This window comes from Harpia harpyja, chromosome 10 (genome assembly GCF_026419915.1).
Source record: "Harpia harpyja isolate bHarHar1 chromosome 10, bHarHar1 primary haplotype, whole genome shotgun sequence".
Taxonomy (NCBI): Eukaryota; Metazoa; Chordata; class Aves; order Accipitriformes; family Accipitridae; genus Harpia; species Harpia harpyja.
This window is the reverse complement of record NC_068949.1, coordinates 1484582-1503153: the sequence shown is the minus strand read 5'-3', so window position 1 is coordinate 1503153 and position 18572 is coordinate 1484582. Positions and strand designations below refer to the sequence as shown.

The following is an 18572-nucleotide window of genomic DNA, read 5'->3' as shown; positions in this document are numbered from 1 at the left end:
GGGAGTGTCTGGAGTTAGGGTGGGGGCACCCAGGTCCATTGGGGGACGCCAGGGGTCCCCCATCTCCAGCAGATTTTTGTGAGGGGGGGGGGGTGTCCAGCTTTTGGGGGGGGGGCCCCCATTTGCAAGTGAGGGGATCCCCGATCACGGAACAGAGCCGGGGGGGGCCCCAGTCCGTGGCGAGGGAGCAGATCCCCCAATCCTGGGGCGGGGGGGGGGGTTCCCAGTCCAGGCGTCCCCCCCCCAGTCCTGGGGTGAGGGGGGGGGGTCCCTAGCAGCGCCCCACCTTGGCGTCGCCGATGGCCCCCCAGACGTCGAAGACGAACTCGTCGGGGAAAGCGAAGTCCCCGAGCTGGGAATCGAGAGCCTGGGCCAGCGCGTCGGGGTCCCGGGCGTCCCGACCCAGCTCCACCATGGTGGCGGCTGTGGGGGACAACGGGGACACTCAGGGGACAACGGGGACACTCGGGGGGGGGGGGGGGGGGCAGAATGGAGGGAGGGGGGGGCACAGCCCAGGGGACTTGTATCACCCCTGGGGAGGGTCCCTGCGGTGGGGTGGAGGGGTTCCTAGCACCCAGGAGAGGGTCCAGGGGGTTCCCCTGGCACCCTGAGAGGGGCCGGGGGGGTCTCCAGCACCCCCGGGGGGGGGCAGGGGGGTCCCCAGCACTCCTGAGGGGGCCCCCCCCACAGTGGGGCAGGGCAGAGGGGCCCCCCCAGCACCCCATAGGGGCACCCTGCAGTAGGACAGGTCGGTGTCCCCAGCACCCCGGTAGGCAAGGGGGGGTCCCAGCACCCTGGGAGTGGCCTGGGGGGGGGTCCCCAGCACCCCTGGGTGGGCTCCTGCAGTGGGGCAGGGTTGGGGGGGGGGGGGGGGGCCGATCCCTAACAGTCCAGGGGGGGGCCACAATTGGACCCCAGCACCCCTGGATGGGGCAAACAGCAGTGGGATGGGGGGTGAACCTGGAAGGGGGTGAGCGAGAAGGGTCCCCAGCACCCCGGGGGGGTCCCCTCATTGCCGGGGGGGGGTTCCAGGGGGGGGTCCCCAGCGCCTGCTCACCCAGCTCGCTGTCCCGGATGCCCATGTAGCTCTCCAGCAGATCGTCCACCTTGGCCACGGCCCGTTCCTCGAAAGCTGACGGCTATGGGGGGGGGGACAGGGGGGTCAGGGGGTGTCCCAGGGACTCGGGGGGGGCCCCCGTACCCACCCCCATCACCCCCGGCAGGATCCCCTACCTGCTCCTCGACAGTGGCGGGTCCCCGGGCGCGGAGGCGCAGGGTGCCCCGGCCGGTGCCCAGCTGGGTGCCCCCGCTGCGGCCCCCCCCAGCCCGTGGGCCGATCATGTCTGAAAAGTAATGGGGAAAGGGTTTAAGGGAGCTATGAATTTTTGGGGGGGCCCCCCCAAGCAGGGATGGGGGGGTCCAACAGACCACAGACCCCCCCCCCAGGACCCAAAGGGTGGGAAGGGGCAGGTTTTGGGGGGGGGGTCCATAGTCTTGGGGGCCCCCCCCAAGGTATTGGGGCCCCATCGGTTCCTCGTTTGGGTATTGGGGTCCCCCTATCCCCCCCAGGATTATGGGGGACCCCTCAGCTCCCCCTTGCTTTGGGGGAGCCACTTCCCAGGGATACAACACCTCCCTTGCGTTTTGGGGTTCCCCCCAGTACTATGGGTCCCCATCAGCCCCCCCTTGGGTTTTGGGGGTTCCCCCCACTCACTCCCAGCGCTACCGGTTCCCATCAGCCCCCCCCACCGGGTTTTGGGGTCCCCCCGAGCACTACAGGTCCCCATTGGTCCTCCCTTGGGTTTTGGGGTTCCCCCATGCCCCCCCCCAGCACTATGGGTCCCCATCAGTCCCCTCTTAGGCTTTGGGGTGTACCCCCCAGCACCACAGGTCCCCATCAGCCCCCCCAAAATCATGGGGTCCCCACAAGCCTCCTTTTGGGGCTCCCCCCAGCACTACAGGTCCCCATCAGTCGTCCCCCCAGGTTTTGGGGTTCCCCCAGGCTATTGGCTCCGCATCAGTCCCCCCCACCATGGATCTCAAGGGTCCCCTCAGGGCTATGGGGTCCCCCCCCCCATTTTGGGGGGGTCTCTAAGGTGCCCCCTCCACCTCCCCAGGTTTTGGGGGGCCCAGCAGGGGGACGGTCGTCCCACCACTTACCGCTGGGACTCCCAGTGCTCCCAGTAATCCAAGGCACCACTCCCCAGTCCCGGATGGGGAACTGGGTCCCTCCCAAACCCAAGAAAGGGTGGCTGCCCTGGAGCGGGGAGGGTGGCCCCCACCCCCCCCAGGTCTCCCAGTGGGTTCCCAGTGCTCCCAGTTGGGGCTCACCGAAGGCCTTGCGGGGCTCGGTGAGCTGGAGGGCGAAGGTGCGTCCCCGGGGCAACTCCTTCAGCATCTTGGCCACCTCGTAGTGACGGAGCGCCCACCAGGCTCTGCCCGTCGATGGCCTCGATCATGTCCCCGATGCTGATCACCGGGATGCGGTCGATGACGCTGCCCTCCCGAATCCGCTGCGGGGACCACACGGTGGGGGGGGGGGGGGGGGTCACCATGAGCCCCCCGGCGGTTCAGGGACCATCCAGGGGTCCCCACGTCCCCCCCAGCGTAATCCAGTGCGGCCCTTGGTGTTCTCCTTCCCCATCCCCACGTTGGCTCTGGAACCTTCTGAGATGTCCCCATGCCCCCCCCCCGCCTCCACCACCAGCCCCAGGGCAGCCCAGGGACCACCCAGTGGGTCCCTGTGTGCCCCCACCATGGTCAGAGATGTCCCCTTCAACCCCCCCAGCAGCTCAGGGACCACCCGGGGGTCCCCGTGTCACCCCCACGCCACTCCAAGATGACCCTAGGTGTTCTCTTTCCCCGACCCCACGTTGACTTGGGAATTCTCTGGGATGTCTCCACGTTCCCTCCCCAGCCTCAAGGCATCTCAGGGACCTCCTGGGGGTCACCATGGCCCCCCCACCATGGTCAGGGATGTCCCCAGGTCCCCCCCCCCAGCCTCATAGCGGCTCAGGGACCACCCAAAGGTCTCCATGTCCCCCCATGACATTCCAGGCTGTCCCTTAGTGTCCTCCTTTCCCATCCCCATATTGATTTGGCAACCATCTGGGATGTCCCCGTGTCCACCACCCCAGCCCCAGGGCAGCTCAGGGACCACCCGAGAGGTCCCTATGTCCCCCCACGATGGTCAGAGATGTCCCCTTCAACCCCAGGGCAGCTGAAGGACCCCCCCAGGGGTCTGCACGTCTCCCCACGACAGTCCTCGATGTCCCTTGGTGTTCTCCTTTCCCACCCCCACATTGACCTGGGAACCATCTGGGATGTCCCCGTGTCCCCAACCAGCCCCAGGGCAGCTCAGGGACCACCCAAGGGGTCTCCGTGTCCCCCCACCATGGTCAGGGATGTCCCCAGGCCCCCCCAGCCCCAAGGCAGTCCACACTGTTCCCCCACATTAATTCAGGACGTCCTTCAGCGTCCCCACATTGACCTGTACCACATCTGGTTTGTCCCCGTGTCCCCTCCCCAGCCCCAGGGTGGCTCAGGGACCACCCAAGGGCCCCCCCACGTCCCCCCAAGACGGTCACGGATGTTCCTGGTTCCCCCCAACGCCAGAGCAGCTCAGGGACCACCCAGGGGGTCCCCACGTCCCCCCACAATAATCCAGGATGTCCCTTGGTGTCCTTCCCCATCCCCACATCGACTTGGGCACCACCCGGGATGTCCCCGTGTGTGTGTCCCCCCCCCAAACCCCAGGGTGGCTCAGGGCCCTCTCTGAGCACCCCCAGGTCTCCCTGCCCGATGCTAACGTCCCCCCCCCCAGGGGTGTCACCTTGATGAAGGCGTAGCCGGCGCCGTTGTCAGTGATGGTGAGACCCAAGGCCTCCTCCGACTTGAAGACCTCGACCTCCTTGCGCTGGCCCTTGGTGTGGGCGAAGATGAAGTCCTCGAGGCCGATCTGGCCACCCAACAGCTTCTCCATGTCCACCTTGTGCGTGTTGAGGGTGCAGAACATCACCTGGCCGGGACAGCAGCGTCAGAGGCTGGGGGGGGGGCGGGGGGGGGACACACCTGGGGACACCAGGGACATCCCCCCGGGCCACCCCTCTGCTTGGGGACACCTGGGGACGGTCACGGGAGTGGAAAGGACCTGGTAGATGTGAAAGACTTTCTTGGGGACAAGCGGGACCCTCATGGGAGACACGGGGGACCCCCTTCTTCTTGAGGAGATGCAGGACCCCCCCAGGGGACATGTGGGACCCCCCCCAGGGGACACGCGAGACCCCTCTCCCTGGGGACAAGCAGGACCCTCTTGGGGACACGCAGGGACACCCCTTGGGGGACATGCAGGACCTTGGAGACACCTGGCACCCTCCTGAGGGACACCCAGGACCCCCCCCCCCACCCCCCCCACAGGGGACACGAGGGATGCCTCCCGGTGGGGACACCCAGGACACTCCCAAGGGACACGTGGGACCCCTCCACGCACCCCTGGGGTCCCCTCGCCCCAATTCCAACCGCAGCCCCCCCACCCCTGGGGTCCCCTCCCACCCTTCCCTCTGGGTATCCCCAATGTCCCCAGTGCCCCCCCCCCCCCCAAAAAAACCTCCGGGTCCCCTGTCCCTCAGCTCCCAATGTCCCCCTGACCCCCAGCACCCAAGGGGGCCCACAGTCCCTCTGGGTGCCCTGTTCCTCAGCCCCCCCATCCTCCTGCCACCCAGCACCCAGGGCTGCCCCCCAGCCCCTCTGGGTGCCCCTCTCAGCCCCCCCCCCATCGCTCTAACCCCCAGGATCCCCCCAATCCCTTCCAGGTGCCCTGCCCCCCAGGACCTCCAGCACCCAGGGGTGCCCCAAATTCCTCTGGGCGCTCTCTCCCCGAGTCCCACATATCCCCCCCTGCCCCCCAGCACAGCACCCAAGGGTGCCCCCAGCCTCTCAGGTGCCCATCCCTTAGCCCCACATTCCCCAGTGCTCCCCAAGACCCCCACCCCCAGCACCCAGGGGTGCCCCCAAGCCCCAGCCGATACCCTATCCTGGGGCTTTGCCTCTCCTTGCCCCCCAGCACCCAAGGGTGCCCTGTCCCTCAGCCCCCAGCATCACCCCGATGCTCAGCACCCCCCCAGCACCCAGGGGTGACCCCAAAGTTCTCTGGGTGCCCTGTCTCTCGGCCCCCCCACATCTCCCTGGCCCCCAGCACCCGTGGGGGATCCCCCCAAACACCTCCAGGTGCCCTGCGCCTCTGCCCCCCACACCCCCCAGTAAGCCCAGCACCCAAAGGTGCCACAAACCCCCTCAGGGTGCCCTGACCCTCAGCCCCCCACATCCCCCAGTGCCCCCCCGTACCCAGGGGTGCCCCAAACCCCCTCAGGGTGCCCTGACCCTCAGCCCCCCACATCCCCCAGTGCCCCCAGTACCCATGGGTGCCCCAAACCTCTACAATTATCCTGATTCTCAGCCGCCCACATCTCCCAGTGCCCCCCAGCACCCAGGGGTGCCCCAAACCCCTCCAATTGCCCTGTTTCTCACCTCCCCACATCCCCCCAGTGCCTCCCAGCACCCAAGAGTACCCCAAACCCCTCCAACTGCCCCTGATTCTCAGCCCTCCACATCCCCCAGTGCCCCCCAGTACCCATGAGTGCCCCAAACCCCCTCAGGGTGCCCTGACCCTCAGCCTCCCACATCCCCCAGTGCCCCCCGCACCCAAGGGTGCCCCAAACCTCTACAATTATCCTGATTCTCAGCCGCCCACATCTCCCAGTGCCCCCCAGCACCCAGGGGTGCCCCAAACCCCTCCAACTGCCCTGACTCTCAGCCCTCCACATCCCCCAGTGCCCCCCCAGCACCCAGGGGTGCCCCAAACCCCTCCAACTGCCCTGTTTCTCACCTCCCCACAACCCCCAGTGCCCCCCCAGCACCCAGGGGTGCCTCAAAACCCCTCCAGCTGCCCATCCCTCAGCCTCCCCCCCTTCCCCCAGCACCCATGGGTGCCTCCCCACCCCCCCCCCCACCTCTCGGGTGGGATGCAGAAGGCCTCGGCGATCTTGCCGTAGAGCTCGCGGACGTTGGTGAATCCCTCGACGCGGCCGGTGGGGCTGCCGTGAGCCAGCTGCGTGTGGAAGACCAGGCGAGGCCGAAGGGCCGGGGGCAGCGGGGGGAGCCCCGGGGGGGGTGGCCCCCCAGGAACCCCCACTGAGACCCCCGGGGTTTCCCCGGTAGCCCCCCCGCTCCCCCCCGCCGCCTCCTCGTTCTCCACCAGCGGCGGGGGTTTCTTGCGACGACCCAGGCCTAGCGGCATGGAGGGGGGGGACGGGTGTTGGGGTGCGGGGGGGTGACAGCAGAGCCTTTAAGGGGGGGGTGGGTGCCCCCTCCCTGAGGAGGGGGGGTCCTGCGGTGCTTCGCTGGGTGCTGAAATGAGAAAAAGGGAAACTGAGGCACGGGGGGGGGGGGGCTGAAGGGTAACGGGGGGGGAAACTGAGGCACAAGGAGGGGGGAAACTGGGGCAGGGGGGAAACTGGGGCATGGGGGACCCCGATTCTGGGGATCCCCGAGTCCTTCGGCCCCCAAAGTGGGGGGGGCCGGGCCCGCTGGACACCCGGTACCGCCCCCCCCCAGGAAGCAGCGACGCGGGGCCCCGGCCACCTTCCCCCCCCCGGGGGCCTAGACACCCCCACCCCGGCCCTCCCGGGCCCGCTGCCTCCTCCGGAACCGTCCCGGGCCCCCCCCTCCGGCCCCGGGCCCCCCCCGGCCCGGCCCTAGGCCCGGGCCCCCCCCCCCCCGCTCACCGGCCGGACCCTCCCGCCCTCCAGCCGGGCGCTACTGCCGGAGCGACACTTCCGGGAAGGCGTGGCTAAACCCCACCCGGACCAATCATCGCCGCCGCCCAGCCCCGCCGGCCAATGGAAAGCGCTACGTAGGCGTGGGGAAGGGGGGTGGGGAGGAGGGAAGTGAGGGGGCAGGAAAGGGTTTGGCCGTCCTTCTCCCCCCCCCTCCCCAGCCCCGGGCGATGGGCGCGCCCGGCTCCGCACCCCCGCGGGTGGGGCTGGCCGGAGCCAATCAGGAGCGAGGACTGCGAGTCTCGGCGTCGGGGCAGGGTAGGGGGCGTGGCCGGGAGAAGTGGGCGTGGGCAACGGCGAGGGGGAGGAGCCACAAATCCCACCGCGGGGGGGGGGGGGGAGAGAACATATCCCCCACGGGGGGGGGGGGGGGTCGGTCCCATGGGTGGGGGGGACAGAGCCCGTTTGGGGGGGCTGGGGGGCCAGGACCAGACCCCACTGGGGGTGAACACACCCAATGGGGGGGGGGGGCACCCACCAGCCCATTCCCACAGCACCATTTTGGGAGCTCCCCTCACCCCCCCTCTGACCCCCCCAGTGCCCCCCCCCCCCCCAAAAAAAACCAGCAGAGGCAGGCAGAGGTTTCAGCGCTTTATACAAAGCCGTACACGTGCGCTCCTGTTGCAGGAACAGACCCTTTTCCGGGCGGTTTTATCCCAAAGGATAAGAGGGCCCCGCCCTGCCCCGCCCCGAGCCGCCCGCGGCCCCCCCCCACCCCCCAAAATCCCCCTCGGGGGGGCTCCCCTCCCCCCTCCTGGTGGGGGGGGGGGAGAGGAGACAGACCCCCCAAGATGGGGGGGATAAGAACAGGGGGAGCCCCAAGATGGGGGGGGGGGGACAGGGATAGTCAGAGACCCCCAGAGGTGGGGGGGGAGACACCCAAGGAGATGGGGAGCCTGGGGGGGGGGGGGACGACAACAAGGACACCCCCAGGACCCCCAGAGCAGAGAGGGGTGATGGGGGGGGATGAGGACACCTGGGGACCCCCAAAACAGACACGAGGGGGGGGCTGAGGACCCCCCCACCCATCCCCAAAGCCTTAAGACAGAGGGTCGGGGTCACCTCGGCATCCCCAGACCCCCAAGATTGGGGGGGGGGGGGGGGGGGTAGGACCCCCAGAAACACACTCCCCGCCCCTCCTCCCCAACCCTGGAGATGCCCGAGGAGCCCCCCCCCCACCCCAGCATGGTCCCAAAGAGGTCCAAACCCCCCCCCCCCCCCGCCCCAAGCCCGGGTTTGGGGGTCAGGGTGGGGGGGGGGGGGGCAGCTAGACAGGCAGGATCTGCTCCAGGAGGGTCCTGGAGGAGGGGGGGATCCTGTCGGGGAACTTGACCTCGAACTCGATGATGAGGTCCCCGCGTTGGTCGGGGGTGCGGGGGTAGGGCAGCCCCTCCCCCGGGATGCGACGTTTCACCCCCGGTTTGAGGACGTCCTTGAAGACCATGGGGATGGTGCGGCCGTCCAGCGTGGGGGCGTTGACCGTGCAGCCGCAGAGGGCCTGGGGGGGGGGGGGAAAGGAGAGGGGGTGCCGCCCGTCACGACCACGACACCGAGATTCATCACGATCAACCGCCACGCTTGTCGCGTCCCCGTCGCCAAGATCCGCCACCCAACCGCCCGTCGCATCCCCTTCGCCAAGATCCGCCACCCATCGTGTCCGTGCCACCAAGACCAACCACTCGGACAACCATCCCTGGTCCCCACCGTTCATCACGTCCCCACCACCAAGACCCCCCACCCTTGGTCTCAACTGCCCAGACCCACCACCCCCTGCATCCCCACCATCCAGACAACCACCCATCACGTCCCCGTCACCCACCGTGTCCCCACCACCAAGAGCAACAACCCAACCACTTGTCACATCTCTACCACCCAGACCAACCACTCCATCGTGACCCTACCACCCACCAATTCCCCAACCACCCTTGGTCCCCACCACCCAGACAACCGCTCGTCCTGTCCCCACCGCCAAGGCCAACCGTCCAGACCACCACCCATGGCGTCCCCACCACCCAGACCAACCACCCGTCACGTCCATGCTACCCACACCAGCCACCCAGACAACCACCCTTGGTCCCCACCACCCAGACCTAACACGCCTCATGTCCCCACCACCCCCTGCACCTCCGCCACCAAGGCCAACCACCCAGACAACCACCCATCCCGTCCCCACCACCAAAACCAACTGTCCCCTGCATTCCCACCACCCACAGAACCACCCATCACATCCCCACCACCCAGACCCACTACCCACCACGTCCCCACCAAGACCAACCCACCCCTGCTGCGTCCCTGCCACAGCCACCAAGACCAACCCACCTCTGATGTCCCCACCGCCAAGACCAACCACCCAGACAACCACCCATCGCATCCCCACCACCAAGATCCACCACCCATCACGTCTTCACCAAGACCAACCGCCCCCTGCATCCCCACCGCCCAAAGAACCACCCATCACGTCATGTCCCCACCACCAAGACTCACCACCCAGGGCAACCACCCAACGCATCCCCACCGCCACCAGCAAGACCAACCCGCCCCTGACGTCCCCAAGACCAAGACCAACCCGCCCTTGACGTCCCCAAGACCAAGACCAAGAGCAACCCACCCATTCTGACCACCCACCCACCTCGCGGAGGCTGATCTTTGCTGGGTAGACAATGTCCGAGCCCTCCCGGCGGAAGACGCCGTGAGGTTTGTCTTTGAGGACAAAGACGACGTCGGCGGGGATGTTGTTAGGGGTCTGGTCACCCTCCTTGGGGAAGGTGATCTTGGTGCCCTCCTTCCAACCCCGCTTCACCTCGATGGTGAGGATCTTGTCCTCGTTACGCACCGTCTTCCCGTCGGGGTTGAGGCGCTTGTGGGAGATCTTCATCTTCTTGGTGCAACCGCTGTAGATCTCCTCCAGGGAGACCTTCAGATCGTAGAGGACTGGGGGGTCTTGCTTACGACAGCCGCCTTCCGCCCCTCCCCGACCCCGGGGGAAGCCGACGCTACCGAAACCTCCTACGTGGAAGGTGGTGAAGGTGTCTTCGCCGTCCTCATCGTCCCCGTTGCGTTGGACGAAGAAGGTGTCGAAGGGGTTGCGACCATCGAAGAATTCGGCGAACATGGCGTGGGGGTCGCCCCGGAAGGTGTAGGTGAAGGTGGGGCCATTGGACCCTCCCGGGCCGGAGGTCGGGGCTCCCCCTTTCAGCCCTATACAGGAGGAGGGGAAGGTGCCCGTCAGCCCCCCGGGACGCCGGAGGTGGCCCCGGTAGGTCACCTAAGCGCCCCGGCGCGTTACCGGTCGGGGCAGGGCGTGGGGTGAGACGCAGGCAGGGCGTGGGGCAGGTGAGGGTGTGGGGCGGGCGTGGGGCAGGCAGGCAGGCGGGGGGTGGCGGCGGTCTGGCGCAGCCCCAGCGCCGGGAGCGGGAACCGGTTCTGCTCGGGCGCCGGAGGACGCAGCGCAGACAGACGCCGCTGACGGCCCCGGCCAGGCCCCAACAGGCCCAGCCGGATCCATCACCACCCCCCGGCACACCCCGGCGCGGCTCCTGGCACCCCCCAGGCTCCAGGCCCGCTGCCTGCGCCCTGCCAGACTCCTGTCACCCCTTGCCTGGCCCCCCCCCAAGACCCCAGCCCCCGTTCCCACCACCTGTCCCCTGTCAACCTGCCTTCACCCTGCCCCCCCATCCCCACTGCCTGCCTTCACCCTGACCCCCACCCCTCCTGCCTGTACCCCCCTGCCTGTCCCCCAGCCCCACTGCCTGCCTTCACCCTGATCCCCCCGTCCCAGTCCCCACAACGTGTCTTCCCCCCAATCCCTGCTGCCTGCCTTCACCCTGACATTCCTCCCTTCCCGCTGCCTGTCCTCCCCCCGTGACCCCCCACCCCACCACCTGCCTTCATCCTGACCCCCCAGACCCCTACCCCCACCGCTTGCCCCCCAACCTATCCCTCCCGACCCCCAGCCTGTCCCCCCCAGACCCCCAACACTCTGTCTTTCCCCCAGACCCCCCCCACCCTCTCTGCCTACCCCCACCAGACTCCAATCCCCCCCCACCTTCACCCTGACCCCCATCACCTGCCTGCCCCTCTCTCCCACCCTCCTCACCTTCACTCTGACCCCCCTCTGCCCCTGTCCCCCGCAGCCCCCTCCAGCCTGCCTGTCCCCCCCCCACCCTGCCTGTCCCCCCCCCCCCCGCCTTCACCCTGACCCCCATCGCCTGCCCGTCCCTCCCTCCCTCCCTTCACCCTGACACCCCAACCTGCCTCTCCCCCCCGGCCTACCTGTACCCCCCAGACCCCCCTCCCCGCCTGCCTGTCCCCCCCCCAAGCCCCCCAGCCTGCCCGTTTACCCCTCACCCTGACCCCCACCCTCCCTCCCTGCTCCCCCCCAGGCCTGCCTGTCCTGCCCTGTCCCGTCCCCCCCCCAGAGCCCCCCCCACCCCCCCCCCCGGTGCCGCCGCTCACCCTCCTCCCCGTACTTGTCGAAGATCTCCCGCTTCTTGGGGTCGCTGAGGACGTCGTAGGCCTCGGCCACCTCCTTGAAGCGCTCCTCGGCCCCCGGCTCCTTGTTCTTGTCAGGGTGGAAGCGCAGGGCCTGCCGGCGGTAAGCCTTCCGCACGTCCTCCCCCGAGGCGCCCCGGGATAGCCCCAACGTGCGGTAATAGTCCTTCCCCATCCCGCCGACCGCCGCCGCCGACCGCCCCCCCTCCCGCCTCCTCCCCGGCCGCCGCCGCTTCACTGAGGCGATGGCGGAACCTTCCAGAGCCCGCCGCCCGCCTGGCCCCGCCCCCGCGCCTCTGGGCCAACCCGCGCTCGCTACGTCACGGCGGGGGCGGGGAGAGGGCGGGGAGAAAGGAGAGGCGCGCGCCGTCGGTGACGCGCCGCCCCCTCGCGGGTCCCACCCACCCGCCCCCGCCGGCTGTTGCCGTGGGAACGGGGCGGGGGGGGGGAGCGCTGTCCTGTCACCCGTGGCAACCGTCACCCGTGGCAACCGTCACCCGCAGCGCAGCGACATCCCGTCCCTGTCACCCACAGTACCTTGTCACCAGGGTGACAGCCCCGTCCCGCCATCCCAGCACGCCTGGGGTGTGTGGGGACACGGGGGTCACGGGGACACGGGTGAGCTGGGTCAGCCCGAGGGGGGGGGACACGGGGACACAGCGGCTGTGCCCCCAGGTGTCCCCGTGTCCCCTGTGTCGTGTGTGTCGTCCCCCCCGGCCCCCATAGCCCCTGCTGAACCGCCCCCCCGCCCATTTCACCCCACCCCGCAGGCCCCGCCCTCCTCGCCGAAGCCACGCCCTCCTCGCCGAGGCCCCGCCTCCCACCTCGCTCTTCGGAGGCCCACGCGGAAATGTGCCCCGGCTCCCGCGACGCCGCTGGGCTTCCGCCGCGAGCCCATTGGCTGCCTCAGACGTCACTCCGCGCCCCGCCTCCGCTTCCAATGGCCGCCGTGCCGTCAGGCGTTCCCGTCGCCGCGGAAACAAGAGGGGCGGGATGGGGAGAGGGCGGGGGCGGGGCCGCCGGGCCCCCGGACCCTGATTGGCTGCTTGCCACCACCCGTCGCGGCGGCGATTGGCGGCGGCCCGGGCCCCGCCCGCCAGGTGAACCGGGCGGATCACGTGGGGGCAGCGGGCGCCCGGCGGGAGCGGCGGCGGCGGCGGCGGAGCAGCGGCGGCGGCAGCCATGAAGCACTACGAGGTGAGGCGGCGGCGCCGCCCGCCCGCCCCGGTCCCGGCCCCGGTGCCGTCCCCGGTTCCGTTCCCGGCTCCGTTCCCGGCTCCGTTCCCGGCTCTCCCTCACGGTCCGGCCCCGTCGACCTCGCTTTACTCCCTGCGGGGCGCCGCGACGCTTCTACGCATGCGCCGGGCACCCGGGTAGCCCCCCCCCCCCCCCCACCGCGCCTGCGTGCGGCGGCGGCGAGGCAATGCGCATGCGCGCGGCGGCGCCGGGCCGCCGTTCCCGGGGGGGCGGGGGCGCCCCTCGCAGTGGGGGGGCCGCGCATGCGCGGGAGGCCGGTCAGAGGGCCGCGCATGCGCGGCGGAGACACCGGGGGGTCCGCGCATGCGCAGTGCGGAGTGCGAGGGCGGGGCCTGGTCGCGGCCTGCTCCCCCCCCCTCACACACCGGGGCCTTGACCCTCCGGTGCGGTCCGGCCCGGCCCGGTCCAGCGGGGTCCGGGACGCTTCAGCGGGGCCCGGGACTGTTTTTTACAGGGCTCAGGCTGGTTCCACAGGGCACAGGCTGGTTCCCCAGGGCCCAGCCGTTCCCCTGGGCCCATCCCGCCGGGCCTTGCCCAGGCCTGTCACGGCCGGGCCTCGCCCCGTTGGCGCCACCCCCCCGCCCACCCCCCCCCCCGCTCTGTCGCAACAGCCGGGAGGGAGTGACGGCAGCGGTGACGGTACCCGTGACGGTGATGGGTGCGGCGGCCACCCACGGCCCCGTCCTGCATGGGAGACGAGCGAGGCATCACCCCCGGGGGGGCTCAGGGTCCCCTCAGGGATGGCGCCCGGGGGGCATCCCCGCTTCCCCCCCCCCCCGGGCCCGGGGATGAAGACCCTCGCTGCCTGCACCGGCAGGGCTAAACCTTCCCCCCCCACCACCCCGCCAGGGCGGGGAACGGCAGCGCGGGGGGCTGGGAGGGCGGTTCCTGCCCGCGGCGCTGCCAGCCCCGGCCTGCCCGGCCCGTCAGGCTGCCTGCCATGCCCCGCCGGCGGGGAACGGCAGCGGAGCCGAGCACGGTTCCCCCCCCACCCCACCACGGTGTCACACACCCCCCCTCCCGGGGAGTGGCTGTGACACTGTCACGCCCCCAGGGTCCCCGTGACTGGGGGGGGGGGGGGGGGTGGCAGGTGGGACACCCCCCCCACCGGTGGCCCCAGCCCACCGGTGACCGCGGGAGGGGCCGGGGCCGCGGGCGGATGTTTGTCATAGCTCGGCGGTGACGGGGCTGCCGCCGCGGGCGGGACGCGGCCTGGCAGGGGTGGCTGGGGGGGGTGGGAAGAGCCAAAATAAACCTTCCCCCCCCTCCACTGCAGCTCTGTGCCCGGCCCCACGCTCGGGGCACCCTCATGCCTCGTTTGGCACGTCCAGGATCGCCCGGGGGGGGGGGGGTCACAGCCGCGGCCCCCCTGGGGTGACAGACCCCTGTCCCTGACGGGGTGACCCAGGGTGGCAGACCCCCGGCCCTGTCCGGGTGTCCCAGGGGTGACATATTGCTGTCCCCATTGGGGTGTCCTAGGGGTGATAGATCCCGTCAGGGTGACAGGCGCCCATTGGGGTGTCACAGGGTGACATAACCCTGTCCCCACCAAGGCGTCCTGGGGGTGACAGACCCCCGTCCCCATTGGGGTGACCCACGGTGACAGACACCCGTCCCCGTCAGGGTGTCCTGGGGGTGACAGACCCCCATCCCTGTTGGGGGGTCATGGGGCAACTCTGTCCCCATCGTGGTGTCCCCAAGGGTGACAGACCCCTGTCCCCATCACAGTGTCACAGGGTGACATAGACCCGTGTCCCGTCCCCCCCCAGGGTGACCCAGGGGTGACATCCAGCCGCGTGGCCGTGCTTCGGCCAGGCCTGTCCCCACCCTCGTGCCACTGAGGGCCTTGGGGACCTCGGGGACCTGGGGGTGTTGGGGAGGGGAGGGGGGGCGCAGACTTACCTCCCGCCCGTGCCGCGGGTCCTGTCCCCTCCGTCCCCGCTGGTCACCGGTCCCCGTCCCTCCGGGGTGCCAGGCGACCCTGTCCCTCCCATGGCCACCTCCAGGGCCACCTCCAGGGCCACCAGGGCCAAGAGCCACCCCAGGGGACAGGGGTGGGGAGGTTTATATTTAGCAGCACCCCGAGGACCGATCGGGTTTCGGCTGGGCGCGCCGGCGTCCCCGTGGTGTCTCCGGGGGCCGGTGACATGGAGGGAGCGGGGTTACCCCATGAGGGGGGCCAGTTGTCCCAGTCCCCCATCCTGGGGCTGTGGCGCCAGGCTCCCCCCGCCAAGAAGACGAAGAAAGCTGTCCTCTTCTTCGAGGTGGAGATCCTGGACGCCCGGACGCGGGAGAAGCTCTGCTTCCTCGATAAGGTACCTGGAAGCAGGGGGAGGGAGGACACGCACGTCCCCTCCCCCTTGTCCCCTGTCCCCCTGGGTGGGGGTGGGGGGCTGGGGGAAGGGGAAACTGAGGCACGGGGCGCCCCGGCAGCCCCCTGACGGCCTCTTGGTTGCCCGCAGGTGGAGCCTAACGCCACCATCGCCGAGATCAAGAGCCTGTTCACCAAGGCCCGTACGTACGGACGGGGACGGGGACCCTCCGCCGGGAACCCCTGTGGCAGCTGGGGACCCTCCATGGGGTGGTGGGGACCCTCATCGTGGTTGGGGACCCATCACGAGGCTGTGGGGATCCCCGTCACGGGGTGGTGGGGACCCTCATTGTGGCTGAGGACCTGTCACGGGGCCGTCGCGGTCATTACGGTGACCAGGGACCCATCGCGGCGTCTTGGGGACCCTCATCGTGACCAGAGACCTGTCACGGGGCTGTGGGGACCCCCGACAAGGGGACCTGGGGACCCTCGCTGCAGCTGGGGACCTGTCACAGGGCCGTGGGGACCCACGTCATGAGGTGGTGGGGACCCTTGCTGCAGCTGGGGACCTGTCACAGGGCCATCATGGTCATCACGGTGACCCGGGACCCGTCACGGGGCTGTGGGGACCCCCACCACAGGGGCTTGGGGACCCTCATGATGGCTGGGGACCTGTCACAAGGCCATCGCGGTCTCCATCGTGGTTGGGGACCTGTCACGGGGCGTTGGGGACCCTCCTCATGGCTGGGGACCCTTCATGGGGACGTTGGGCTCCCCATAGTGACCGGGCACCCTCAACGGGGCCGTGGGGACCCATCATGGGGCCTCGGGGACCCCCCTCGCCCCCAGCGATCTGTCGCGGCACCCTGAGGACGCCCCTCGTGACCGGGGGTCCCATCCCGGTGCCATCGCTGTCCCCGCAATGCCACCAACGCCTTCCCTTCTCTCCCGCAGATCCCCAGTGGTACCCGGCCAGACAGTCCCTGCGCCTGGACCCCAGTAAGTGCCACCGCGGGGGGGGGTGGGCTGTCCCCGGGGGTGTCCCCGAGGTGTCCCCAACCCCGTCGGGGTGGCGGTCAGCAGGACGCGTGTCCCCGCAGAGGGCAGGTCCCTGAAGGACGAGGACGTGCTGCAGAGCCTGCCCGTGGGCACCACCGCCACCTTCTACTTCCGCGACCTGGGGGCCCAGATCAGCTGGGTGACGGTGAGGCGTCTGTCCGTCCGTCTGTCCCCGCCAGCACTCTGTTCGTCCATCCGCGTCCCCCCTCTTAGTGCCTCTGTTCCTCTGTCCGTCCCTCCATACTGTCATCTCTCCTGTCCGTCCAGCCTTCTGTCCCTCAGCTGAGCCCCTCCAGTGGCCCTGCGTCCCTCTGTCCGTCCTTCTGGCTGCTCCTGGCAATCCCTCTGTCTGTCCCTCTGTCCATCCCGTTGTCCCTCCCTGCGTCCCTCTGTCCATCCCTCCATCTGCTCCTCTGTCCCTGTGCACCTCCAGCCCTCCATCCGTCTCTCTGTCCCTCCATCCATCCCTCTGTCCCTCCCTCTCCCTTTGCCTATCGGTTTGTCTGTCTGTCTGTGCTTCCAGCTCTCTGTCCATTCCTCTGTTTCCATGTCACTTTGTCCATCTGTCTGTCCATCTATCCAGCCCTCCCTCCATCCCTGTGTCCCTCCGTCCCTCCCTCCATCTGCTCCTGTCTGTCCCTGTGTCCTTCCACCCCTCTGTCCATCCCTGTCCCCCTCTGTCCCCATGTCCCTCTGTCTGTCCGTCTGTCCCTTAAGCCCCCCTTCTTCCCTCTGTCCGTCTGTCTGTCCCTACTTCCCTCTGTGCGTCCCTATGTCTTTCTGTCCATCCCCGCTTCTGTGCGCTCCCATCTTCCTCTCTCCGTGCGTCCGTCCCTGCTTCCCTCTGTCCGTGTGTCCCTCCCTGCTTCCCTCTGTGTGTCCCCATGTCCCTCTGTCCGTGTGTCCGTCCCTGCTCCTCTGCGTGCCCCCGTGTCCCTCTGTCCATCCCTCTGTCCCTCCAGCCGCCCCTTCCTCCACCCCCCTCCACGTGTCCACCCCTGCGCGTCCCTCATCCCTCCGCGTGTCACCGTGTCCCTCCGTGTGGCCCCCCCCCCGACACCGTGCCCCTCGCCGTCCGTCCGTCCATCCGTCCGTCTGTCTGTCCGTAGGTCTTCCTGACGGAGTACGCGGGGCCGCTCCTCATCTACCTGCTCTTCTACTTCCGTGTCCCCTTCCTCTACGGCCCCCGCTACGACTTCACCGCCAGCCGCCACCCCGTCGTCCAGTCAGTTGGGGGGACCGGGGGGGGGGACAGACACAAGGGGGTGTTGGGGGGGTCAGGGGGGTTTTGGGGGGTCAGGGGAGACCGGGGGAGTTGCCCCAAGGGAAGCTGGGGGGGGACCAGGGACCTGAATTGGGGGTAGTTGGATCTGGGGGGGGGGCTCAGGGAGCTGATTTGGGGGTCATAGGATATGGGGCTGCCCTGGGGGGGGGGCTGTGGGGCTGTGGGGGGGGTCCTGATACCTGAAGGGCTGCTTTGGGGGGGGGCTTGGGCCATGTTGGGGGGTTCATGGGGCTGAATTGGGGGGTCTTAGGATCTGGGGGGGCTGTGCTGGGGAGCTCAAGGACCTGGGGGGGGGGCTGGTGTTTTGGGGGGGGGCTAAATTGGGGGTTCTGAGACCTGTGGGGGCTGAATTGGGGGTCCTGAGGCCTGGGGGGCTGCTTGGGGGAGGCCGATTTAGGGGTCATAGGACATGGGGGTGCTGCCCTGGGGGGCTTAGGGGGCTGCTTGGGGTGGGGGGGCTGAATTGGGGGTCCTCATATCTGGGGGGGGGCTGTGTTGGGGGTCCTGAGACCCCCTGGGGGGGGCTGGGGGGCCGATTTGGGGGTTCAGGGACCTGGGGGGGGGGCTGCACCGGGGGTCCCACAGCCCTGGGGGGGGTCCCACACCCCCAGGGACAGCAGCGGGGGGACACAAGCCAGTGCAGCTGGGGACAGGAGTTCCCAGGGCTTGTCCCCCATGTGTGTGTGTCCCCCCCCCGTGTCCCCCCCCCAAGCCTGGCGTGCGGCTGTCACTCCTTCCACTACATCAAGCGCCTGCTGGAGACGCTCTTCGTCCACCGCTTCTCCCACGGCACCATGCCCCTGCGCAACATCTTCAAGGTGACACCCGTGTCACCCCCCCCCCCGCCCCTGCTGTCCCCTCCCTGTCCCCCGTCCCCCCCCCCGGGCCACCCCCATCCCACCCCGCACCACCCCCCCAGCGGTGTCCCCTCCCCCCCCGCGGTGTGCCCCCCCCCACCTCGTAGTTGTAGTTGGGGCAGGAGACGAGGAGGAAGAGCCAGGTGAAGGGGTTGCGGGTGGGGTACGGATCTTCCGTGTCTTGGAGCCTGTCCCGCCCAGCACACGCGTGTCAGACCCCCCCCACACACGCGAGTCACACCCCCACACATGCGTGTGCCCCCCCATACCTCTGCACCATCGCGTGCCCTCCCTGCACCCCCCCCACCCCCCTCCAGCCCGTGGGTGCTCCCACATACGTGTACGGGTGCACACACGCACACGCGTGTGCACCCCAACACGCGTGTGCACCCCCCGTGCGTGTTCCCCGTCATGTGCCCTCCCTGTGCCCCCCCCGAGCCCGTGCGTGCTGCCACGCGTGTGTGCATTGCCCACGTGCC

General features: G+C 69.7%; 3 protein-coding genes across 4 annotated transcripts in view; 1 reads left to right on the top strand and 2 right to left on the bottom strand.

The window, feature by feature from the left end:
* Nucleotides 1-220: 220 nt before the first annotated feature.
* LOC128147213 (PDZ domain-containing protein GIPC1-like) lies at nucleotides 221-6916 on the bottom strand. Its single transcript, XM_052799621.1, is given in 8 exon segments — nucleotides 221-423; nucleotides 1058-1139; nucleotides 1234-1343; nucleotides 2332-2419; nucleotides 2421-2513; nucleotides 3833-4043; nucleotides 6009-6405; nucleotides 6783-6916. Coding segments are annotated over 7 exon segments (1023 nt in total). The 5' UTR covers nucleotides 6296-6405; nucleotides 6783-6916; the 3' UTR covers nucleotides 221-271.
* Nucleotides 6917-7411: 495 nt separating this feature from the next.
* On the bottom strand, nucleotides 7412-11661 carry DNAJB1 (DnaJ heat shock protein family (Hsp40) member B1). Of its 2 annotated transcripts, none has more exons than XM_052799990.1 (3): nucleotides 11289-11661; nucleotides 9463-10031; nucleotides 7412-8331 (listed from the first exon to the last, which is right to left on the bottom strand). In XM_052799990.1, exons 1-3 carry the CDS (start codon nucleotides 11497-11499, stop codon nucleotides 8101-8103), a joined length of 1011 nt encoding a protein of 336 aa, XP_052655950.1. In that variant the 5' UTR covers nucleotides 11500-11661; the 3' UTR covers nucleotides 7412-8100. The 2 variants fall into 2 exon arrangements, with proteins under 2 accessions (XP_052655950.1, XP_052655951.1); XM_052799991.1 differs by having other exon boundaries at nucleotides 11303-11557.
* Nucleotides 11662-14584: 2923 nt separating this feature from the next.
* The window catches only part of LOC128147302 (uncharacterized), a 141611-nt gene continuing 137623 nt past the window's right edge, over nucleotides 14585-18572 (top strand). The window contains exons 1-6 of the mRNA XM_052799762.1: nucleotides 14585-14896; nucleotides 15044-15095; nucleotides 15847-15891; nucleotides 15993-16096; nucleotides 17061-17176; nucleotides 17949-18101. Of these exons, the coding sequence (XP_052655722.1) occupies nucleotides 14729-14896; nucleotides 15044-15095; nucleotides 15847-15891; nucleotides 15993-16096; nucleotides 17061-17176; nucleotides 17949-18101 (638 nt within the window). The 5' untranslated portion in view covers nucleotides 14585-14728. The remainder of the gene's footprint in view (nucleotides 14897-15043; nucleotides 15096-15846; nucleotides 15892-15992; nucleotides 16097-17060; nucleotides 17177-17948; nucleotides 18102-18572) is intronic.